The 9512-nt window shown below is 56.7% G+C and overlaps 1 protein-coding gene across 13 annotated transcripts in view; it reads left to right on the top strand.

Annotated features, from left to right (window-relative positions):
- Positions 1–294: 294 nt before the first annotated feature.
- TLE3 (TLE family member 3, transcriptional corepressor) overlaps positions 295–9512 on the top strand; it is a 36931-nt gene continuing 27713 nt past the window's right edge. For 6 of the 13 annotated variants that reach the window (XM_030281693.4, XM_030281689.4, XM_030281690.4 and 3 more), the window contains exons 1-5: positions 296–553; positions 1061–1205; positions 1310–1410; positions 1501–1564; positions 2451–2495. In XM_030281693.4, the coding sequence (XP_030137553.4) occupies positions 1182–1205; positions 1310–1410; positions 1501–1564; positions 2451–2495 (234 nt within the window). In that variant the 5' untranslated portion in view covers positions 296–553; positions 1061–1181. Of the gene's footprint in view, positions 554–793; positions 898–1060; positions 1206–1309; positions 1411–1500; positions 1565–2450; positions 2496–9512 lie in introns of those variants that run through there. The other 7 variants (XM_072933826.1, XM_072933825.1, XM_072933824.1 and 4 more) reach the window with 4 other exon arrangements.

Here is a 9512-nt window from a genome sequence, read left to right as displayed (position 1 = left end):
TGGGAGGCTCTGACGCTAACGCCGTTACCCGTGTTCATCGTTAAAACCCCTCAGGCGTGATGCGCGGAGGGGAGAGGGGGGGAAGCAGCGCGGCCCTCAGCACACATCAAAGCGGCCGCGCGGTGGGCGTGGCCCGCGGTGGGCGTGGCTATCCACCGCCCCTCGCTCAGACACAAGCTGCCCATTGTGACGTTACACCAGCGCCGCCCAATCATCACCCACCGTTTGCGACCCCACGTGGGCTCGGCGCGCTCCCATTGGCTGTCGGCGGCGGGGCCGCCCGGGTTTTGTCCCCCGCCCGCCGCCCCGCTCCGCCCGGGCGCTGTGGCGGCACCGCGTGCTCGGGCGCCGCTGCCCCGCTCCGCGCCCGCTCCGCGATGGCTCCCGCGCCCCCGGCCCGCCCGGCCGCACGCAGCTGAACCCGCCGCCCCCCGGGGCGGGGAGGGGGGGACAACCCGCTCGTCACCTCGCATGTCCGCGGCGCCCGGGAAGTCGGATGTGTGTACGGCCTTCCTCCCCCTCCTCCTCTCCTCCATGGCCGTCGTGCTCCGGCGTTAGTTCCTGGCTTTGCTTCCCCTTCTCCCGGCCGCAGGAATACCGCGGGAGCCTCCTCCTCCCGCCGCCGCCTTCTTCTTCTTGTCGCTGTGGCTTTTTGATCTATTTTTTTCTCCTTAATATATTTTTTTTTTCCTTCCGGGGGGTTGGTTTGATTTTTCTCTTTTTTTTAATTTTTTTTTTTTTAATTTTTATTTTTTTTCCGCCAGCGACTGCCGGAAGGACGGAGTGGGGGGGGGGGGGGGGTGAGGAAGCGGAGGCCCGCGGAGCTCGGCGGAGGGGTGGCGGCGGCGGCACCGGGCTCGGTTCCGCGGGTGCCTCCCCGGTGCTGCGGGGCCCGGGGTGTGTTTGTGTGTGTGTTTGTGTGTGTGTGCGGTGGGGAATGTGCGGGGGGGAAACCGGCCGGGCCCGCTCCCCTTCCCCCCCCCCACACCCCCTCCGCCCTCCCTCTCTCCTCTCCTCCGCCCCCCGCACGGACTTTCCTCTCTCTCGTCCCTTTGTTCAGTTCTCGGCCTCTCCGGGAGCGCTCCGAGCCCGGCGGGCAGCAGCGGCAGCTCCGCACGTCGCGATCGCCGTAGCGAAGCTCGGCGCGGCTGAGCTCCCAGTGACCGCGCCCCAACCCGGCCATGTACCCCCAGGGCCGGCACCCGGTGAGTCCCGGTACCCCCGACCCGCTTCCGTCCCTCCGGTACCCCCCCCGCACCCACCGCACCCCCGGTAACCCCCGGTAACCCCCGCGGCCGCTTCCCCGCAGGCTCCGCACCAGCCGGGCCAACCGGGCTTCAAATTCACCGTGGCCGAGTCCTGCGACCGGATCAAGGACGAGTTCCAGTTCCTGCAGGCCCAGTACCACAGGTGAGCCCCGGGGGCGACCCCCGCCGCCCGCCCCGAGCCCCCGGCCCGGTTCCGCGGGGTCTCACCGAGCGCTCTCCCCCCTTTCCCCAGCCTCAAAGTGGAGTATGACAAGCTGGCGAACGAGAAGACCGAAATGCAGCGCCATTACGTTATGGTGAGAGACTTTAATCAGATTTCGGATCAGCCTGCAAATGTCATTAGCTGCGAGCCGGCCAACGGGGGGGACCGGGGGACACCCCCCAAACCCCCCCGCCGGTACCGGCACCGCCTGCCCGGGGACCCCCGGGGCTGCGAGCCCCACACGGCTGCAAGCGCCATCCCAAGTTTCCTGTTAACCCTTTACCGCTGTCCTGTACCCTGGGGGGGGGGGCTGGAGCGGCGACCCCGAGCTCGGGGGGCATCCCCGGTTCTGCGGGGGTCCCCCCCTTGCATCCCCCGAGGCCACCGGGGCGCCCTCCCAGCTCCTCCCCCCCGCTCCCGTTCTTCCTTCCCGAGGGAAACGGGCACTTTTGTTGCTTCCAAACGCTGGTTTTTAAGCTAAATTTGCACGGCGGGGCGCGTTGGGGTTTTTGGGGGGTCTGGCAGGACCGGCACCCCCTTTCCCCGCCGCTCCCCGGGCTCCCGGCAGCTCTCCCGGTGCCTGGGGGGGAAGAAATCCGCCCCCCCCGGTGAGAAGCTGGATTTTTGGCCAGACTCCGGGCTGTACCTGTTCTGCCAGGGCTGAGCAGACGCCTGTCACCCAGCTCTGCGCCTCTTTGTTTTTCTAAGTAGCTTAGGAGGAGAAAACAGGAGTCAAAAGGAGTGTCCCCTCGTTAAGTGCCTGCCAGTTAAACCCATAAACATCTGCTTATTATAAGGTGTAATTTCCTTGGCTACCCGTGCTTTAAGCCCAGTTTTGCCCAGGATGCTTTTTGGTAATGACCTTATGCAAATGCCTTCTGTGAATTGAATTCAAATTCTCCCTGGCTCTCGTGTTTAATTGAATTTATTTCTTTTTTTTTTTTTTTTTTTTTGGTGTTGTTTTTGCTCTCCTTCCCCAGTACTACGAAATGTCGTACGGTTTGAATATTGAAATGCACAAACAGGTGAGTAATTTCGAGGGGGGAAGTTGTGATTGATTGATCTCCTGTTGCCCTTTTCCTCCACCTGAGGTAAAATCGGCCCTGATTGCACTAAATAGGGAATAAGTGCTGGAGGCAGGGATGTGACTCCAGGTGGGATCCCGCGGCCCGGCTGTTAAATTGGCAGCCGCAGGTTGATGGCGCTCCGTGGGGTTATTCTGTCGATATTCACCGGGAATTTGGGTTTTAAGGCAGAGTGTTTATGCAGAGAGGTGAGAACAGCCTCGCCTCCCGCGCCTGGGAGGTCAATACCTGGAATATCTCGTTCCCAAGGCTTGGAAAACAGCGAGAGGGGCTGCGCTGGCCTCTGCTGTGTTGTGGGTACAGCAGGGCTGTTTGTAAGGTCATCCCCTGCTCCGAGCGTGAGACCGAGCAGGGAATTATCTCCAGAGCTCACCGTGTGTTGCTCAATGCCACGGAGTTCTCTTTGCATCTGGGAAATGAAGCAATGTTTGGGGCTGCTTGGGGTTTTGTTGGGTTTTTTTTTGTTTTTTTGTTTTCCCCCCTCCACTCCCTTCCAGTCTTCTCTAATGTGTAACTTGCCTGAAGGAAAAAATAGAGAAGGCCCCAGCAGAATGTGGTGTGCTACCTTGATAAGATTATCGCTAAAGAGCCTAAAGGCTGCGCACATGATGGTAAAACTTAAAGGAATAAAGTTATTATTGAGATTAGACCTGATTATTTGTGCTGCTGCTGCTTACTGGTTTTAGAAGGAGTTCTAATTAAGAACTTAGGGCAGATAGAAGTTGACATCAACTTTGCCGCTCGCAAATCAGCCCCATTCAGCTCCGAAGTGGTTCGGTTTAATAGCGGCATCCTCCTCCTCCTCCTCCTGGGCTGGCAGGGCGCTGCTGAGATGCAAAGCAGCGTCTGAAAGCGCCTCTCTCTTCCTCCCCTGCCGTAGTCACGGGGCAGCCAAAATAATTCTGCTTAGTCTTCAGTTTTGTATAAATATCTCCTTCCACGCAGACAGTCCCCGCTGCCCGGCCCTGCTGTGGGGGCTGGGGCTGTGCTGGGAGCACCCCAAAATTCGGGGTATGCCCTAGCCCCGGCCTCCTGCCAGGAGGGGACGGGTTTGGTGTGGCCAGAGGGACGTGGAGCCCTCGGTGACACCGGGGGGAATCTGGGGGGACCCTCTTCCTACCTGGGTGCTGCGTGTTGGGCGGTTCTGCTCGGTGCTGGGAGAGGCTGGAGTGGTGCCCCAGGGTGGGAGATGTTGGTTCCCTCCATGGGAGAGGCTGGGATGATGGCCTGGGGTGCTGGATTGGTTCCCTCAATGGGAGATGCTGCATTGGTTCCCTCGGTGGGAGATCCTGGAATGATGCCCCAGGATGGGAAATGTCGGTTCCCCTGTTGGTTCCTTCAATGGGAGATGCTGGAATGGGATGGAAGATGTTGCTTCCTTTGGTGGAAACCAGCAGGGAACCATCTCCTTGCTGGGAGAGGCTGGAATGATGCCCCAGGTTGGGAGATGTCGGCTCCCTGCTTGGTTCCGTTGATGGCAGGTGCTGGATTGGTTCCATCGATGGGAGATGCTGGAATGGGATGGAAGATGTTGGTTCCCTGTTGGTTCCTTCTATGGGAGATGCTGGAATGATGCCCCAGGATGGGAAATATTGGTTCCCCTGTTGGTTCCCTCGCTGGGAGAGGCTGAAATGGGATGGAAGATGATGGTTCCCCTGTTGGTTCCTTCAATGGGAGATGCTGGGTTGGTTCCTTGCTGAAAGATGTTGGAATGATGCCCCAGGTTGGGAGATGTCAGCTCCCTGGTTAGTTCCGTTGATGGCAGGTGCTGGATTGGTTCCATCGATGGGAGATGCTGGAATGGGATGGAAGATGTTGGTTCCCCTGTTGGTTCCTTCAATGGGAGATGCTGGAATTACACCCCAGGATGGGAAATGTTGGTTCCCCTGTCGGTTCCCTCGATGGGAGATGTTGGAATGACACTCCAGGATGGGAAATGTTGGTTCCCCTGTTGGTTCCCTCGCTGGGAGAGGCTGGATTGGTTCCCTGGATGGGAGATGCTGGAATGACGCCCCAGGATGGGAAATGTTGGTTCCCTCACTGGGAGAGGCTGGAATGGGATGGAAGATGTTGGTTCCTTCCATGGGAGATGCTGGAATGATGCCCCAGGATGGGAGATGCTGGGTTGGTTCCCTCGCTGGGGGATGCTGGATTGGTTCCTTGCTGAAAGATCCTGGAATGATGCCCCAGGATGGGAGATGTTGATTCCCATGTTGGTTCCCTCGCTGGGAGAGGCTGGAATGGGATGGAAGATGTTGGTTCCCCTGTTGGTTCCTTCCATGGGAGATGCTGGGTTGGTTCCTTGCTGAAAGATGTTGGAATGATGCCCCAGGTTGGGAAATGTTGGTTCCCCTGTTGGTTCCCTCGCTGGGAGATGCTGGAATGATGTCCCAGGCTGCTGGGCTGGTTCCCTTGATGGGAAATGTTGGTTCCCTGGCTGGGAGATGCCCCAGGATGCTGACCTCACTGGAAGATGCCCTTCCCAAGCCATTCCCAAGTGTTTTCCCCCCATTCCGTGGGTGCACCCCGAGCTTTGGCAGCGCTGTGGGGTGCGGATGGCACAGCCCCTCTCCGTGTGCCACGGGGGTCTCGGGGGTGTCCGAGGAGCCTGAGAATTCCCGGTTGCTTCGGTCCCTGCTCCTTCCCGGGAGGACCCAGCGTGGTCCCTGCTTTGGTCTGAGCCGTTCCAGCAGCATCCCGTGCCCGCTGCCCGGTGCCATCTGCTGCGTGCCCGCTGCCCCAACTCGGGGCAAGCCGGAGCCGTCTCCTCCTTCTTTAATTGACAGCAAACAAAGCAACCCGAGCTGCTCGAAGGCAAAAACGGGGCGAGCAGGGAGAGTTCCCCCTTTTTTGGGACCGCGGCATCCCCCCCAAAGGCATCCCTGGCAGCATCCCCCCGCCGGGCATCCCGCAAGGCATCCCGCTAATTGCGGCGTGCAATTAATGTCCTGCCGGCATCTGGCTGAGGGTGGCTGGTCCTGAACAAACAAGTTTATCAGCTGACCTGTTTAGCGGTTGACTTGTGTTTATCTGCACACAATCAAGTAGACTGAAGTGCTTGAATTATTCATGCAGTGTCCTGCCCTCCAGACTTGACTGCTTGTGATTACATCTGCTCCAGACAAACATTGATGGATACTTCATCTTTAAGCAAAAGGGGATTGTCTGTCTGTGGGCTTATATAACAGATTATCTCTTCCACGCTGAATATTAAGTGTGTGCATATGTGGCTGCGTGTGGGGTTGGGGTTTGGGGTTTTTGGGTTTGTTTTTTTTTTTGCCTTCCACCCCCCTCCTTTTCTTCTGGTTTTGTTTCTAGTTAGGAAAAAAAAAAAATGGAGTTTCATAAACAACTCCATATGCAAGGAAATATTTAGGAAGTGATTCCCCAGTCGGTTGCAGTGAATTGCTCCTTACATCAGTCTTCCTGCTGAGCTCAACTCCTTCCCCGGGCTCAGCTTTCCTAAACCCGACTCCAACAATCAGGAGTTTTCTTTTGAAACCCCGACAAAACATTTTTTTTTTTTTTTTTTTTTTCTGCCGGGTTAATTGATTTTTCCAAAAGAAACTTCCCTTCCCCTGTCGGCCGCGCATTGTTTCTGTGCAGATCTCCGTGGATAATCGCCGAGGGCAATAACCATTCCAAAAGGAAAACTCATTTTGCGTGGGGAAACGGGACACCTCTGAGGACAGAACCTTTGTGTGCCTTTGATTCCTTGTTATGGCTGAGAAGGCTCCACAGAAGCTCTTCTTGTTTTCCTGCCTGAGCTTGGAACAAACCTAAACCCCCCAACACTTCCAGGGAGGAGAGGCAGCTTTTTGTGTGTGTGTTTCTAGAATATTCCAGGAACACAATATCCATTCTGTCGTGCTCGTTAGCAAGGAGTGCCAGGTAATAATTTGCTAAATACTTCAGAAGCCGAGTAATTTGTGAGCTGTGCTCTCAGCCCTCCCGAGGCAGAAGGGAATCCTCTCTTCCCCCGCTGACTTTTGGGGGCTTTTGGCTGAGTTTTGGGGGCTCCTTGGCTGAGTTTTGGGGGTCTCTGCGAGCTTTACCCCATTGCTGGTGGTAATTCCCTAATGAGGGGTTGTGTCCTGCCCCTCCACACCCCCGCCCTGAATTTAATTCTCATCAGCCGGGCTCTCCACTTTGCTAATAACGATAGCAGCCACAAATAGCTTTCAACATGCCATTGACAGCCCGCTTGGAGAGAGCACTTGAAATAGTGGTAGACAGCTGAAAGTGCCCATAATTGTGCGCCCGAGTGAGAACCACACTGCTCAAGGGCCTGATTTTCATGTGCTTAAAGAGACAATATCCTGGTTTCAACAAATGCTGCTGGTGCTTCACGCCTGGTGTGATTTACTGCTGCTCCTGCCCGGGGAGGGGGGCTGGGGGGGCTGCAGTGGGCTGTGGGGTGCAGAGATTTGGGGAAATCGCCTCGGGAGGAGGTTGGGGCATTGCCAGAGGGAGCTGTGGGGTTGGGGTGGTGCTGGTGCAGCCCCACCTGCGGGGGTTTGTGGATGAATTTGTTCTTTCCCCAGGGAATGGTCTCATTCCCTTTTGGGCAGCGCTCTGGGATTGGTGGGGTGTCTGTGCAGGGCCTTGGATAATCCTGCTGTCACCTCTGGATGTTTTTGGGGTGTTTTGTGGTGTTGTCCCCATCCTCCATCCTGCTGCACACACCCAGCAGCAGGAGCAGGCTGGACCTGGGGCTGCTGTGGTCCAAAATCCATCCCAGGGCTCCACCTGCCATGGCCTGCTGGGATTCCCTTCCCCAGGGAGAGGATTTTCCATCTGGGGGCAGATTGAGGGGTGGGTGATGTGGGCAGGGGGTTTTGGGGGTTGTTCGTGTGCAGGGTGTTTTGGGGTTGTTACTGTGCAGGCTGTTTTGGGGTGTTCTCTGCAGGTTTGGCGTATTTTTGGGGTGGTTCTCTGCAGGTTTGGGTTTGGTTTTTTTTGGATTGTTCCTGTGCAGGGTGTTTTGGGGTTGTTCCTTGTTTTGGGGGTCGTTCCTGTGCAGGCTATTTTGGGGTGTTCTCTGCAGGTTTGGGTTTTTTTGGGTCTGTTCCTGTGCAGGATTTTTTGGGGGTTGTTCCTGTGCAGGGTGTTTTGGGGTTGTTCCTGTGCAGGGTGTTTTGGGGTTGTTCTTGTTTTGGGGTTGTTCCTGTGCAGGCTGTTTTGGTGTGCTCTCTGCAGGTTTGGTGTATTTTTGGGGTTGTTCTCTGCAGGTTTGGGGTTTTTTTGGGGTTGTTCTCTGCAATTTTGGGCTTTTTTTGGGGTTGTTCCTGTGCAGGGTGTTTTGGTGTGCTCTCTGCAGGTTTGGTGTATTTTTGGGGTTGTTCTCTGCAGTTTTGGGGTCTTTTTGGGATTGTTCCTGTGCAGGGCGTTTTTGGGTTGTTCCTGTGCAGGGTGTTTTGGGATTTTTCCCTGCAGGTTTGGGTTTTTTTTTTGGGATTGTTCCTGTGCAGGGTGTTTTGGTGTGCTCTCTGCAGGTTTGGTGTATTTTTGGGGTTGTTCTCTGCAATTTTGGGGTTTTTTTTGGGGTTGTTCCTGTGCAGGCTCTTTTGGGATTTTTCCCTGCAGGTTTGGGGTTTTTTTGGATGCTGAGCAATGCCTGTGGGGCTGATCCCTGCAGGCAGCTCCATCCCCACAGGAACAGGGAGCCCAGGAGGGATCTGTGTCCCGTCCTGTGCCGTGGGGGGACTCTGGGATCCATCTGGGGGGGTCACCCCGGGGCTGGCACATCCCTGCATCTCCCATTCACCTCCTGGGCATCCAAAGCTGAGAGAATTGGGCACCAGGAGCATCCCCAGTGCCCAGAGCACCCTGGATCCAGCCTGGAGCTCTGCACTCCCATCTTTTGGGTCGGTTTTAGGGCTGCTCTGCCTCTCCTGTGGGGTTATTTTTAAATTCCCTCTGCCCCATGCAGGTGTAGGGATGGGAGCTGCCGGCCCCAGCTATTGAACCCCGAGCTGCCACCTCTCCTGGCGGTGTCCCCGAGTGCTTGGGATGCTGCTGGTGGCTCTGGAGAGCAGGTGACAGGAGCCTCAGCCGGGCCAGCGCTGCCGGTGGTGATTTATCACCGGTGCAGATGTTTTCTCTGGTTTCTCTGAAACCCCACGCCGAGGCTCTGGGCAGATTCCTGGCAGGGGCACAGGACTGCAGCTCCTCCCGCCTCCTTGCCCTTTCTGACAGGCAGCAGAACCCCAGGATTGGCTCCCTGGGTGTTTGGGGCCTCTCCCGTGCCCCCCTCGGGGTGTTTGGGCAGGATGCAGAGCTGGGATTGCCATGGCAACCCACGGTGGGGATGGATGGATGGAGCCTTTCCTGGCAGGAGCAGCTCCAGGTGGGCTCTGGTGAGGTGATGGATGAGCCCTGGGAAGGGGAAGGTGTCAGGTGTGGATTCCTCCTGTTCCCGGTGTTCCAGGGAATCCCCTTCCCTCCTGGGTAAAGTTCTGATGGAAACAACAGCAGTTTAATGTGCCAGGAATGGGAAAAAAAGCGAGCAAATATTTGAAGTCTCTCAGGAAGCCTCACCTCACAGTTGTAAACAGAATATTTTGGGTGTCCAACATCCCCGTGCTGGCCGGATCCCCACCTGGGAAGTCTCCTGTGTGGAACAGGAGTTTGGCCTCACATCTTGCGTGGAATATTTTGCATTTAGAGGTGGAAGCAGCCCGTGTGCTGCTGGTCAGGTCAGGGGAAAACCCAGCTCCTTCCCTTCCTGCTCCATGCACCAGCCTGATGGATGCTGTGTTTTCCAGCGCTGTCCTGCCTCAAACCCGGGTCAGATTTGTCCTGGAGCAGGGAGCTGCCACTCCTGGAGCAGTGCATCCAGCGGCTGGGGCTGGAGGAATAAATCTTTAACGGAGCTGCAGCTAAATATAATCTGATCCAAGTGCCAAAAAGCCTGCAGGGAGCTTTTTGGGCCCTTGGAGCTCCCAGTTGGGTGCT

This window comes from Taeniopygia guttata, chromosome 10, assembly GCF_048771995.1.
Source record: "Taeniopygia guttata chromosome 10, bTaeGut7.mat, whole genome shotgun sequence".
NCBI classification, from domain to species: domain Eukaryota; kingdom Metazoa; phylum Chordata; class Aves; order Passeriformes; family Estrildidae; genus Taeniopygia; species Taeniopygia guttata.
The sequence above is the reverse complement of the archived record's forward strand: the minus strand, read 5'-3'. Positions and strand labels throughout refer to the sequence as shown.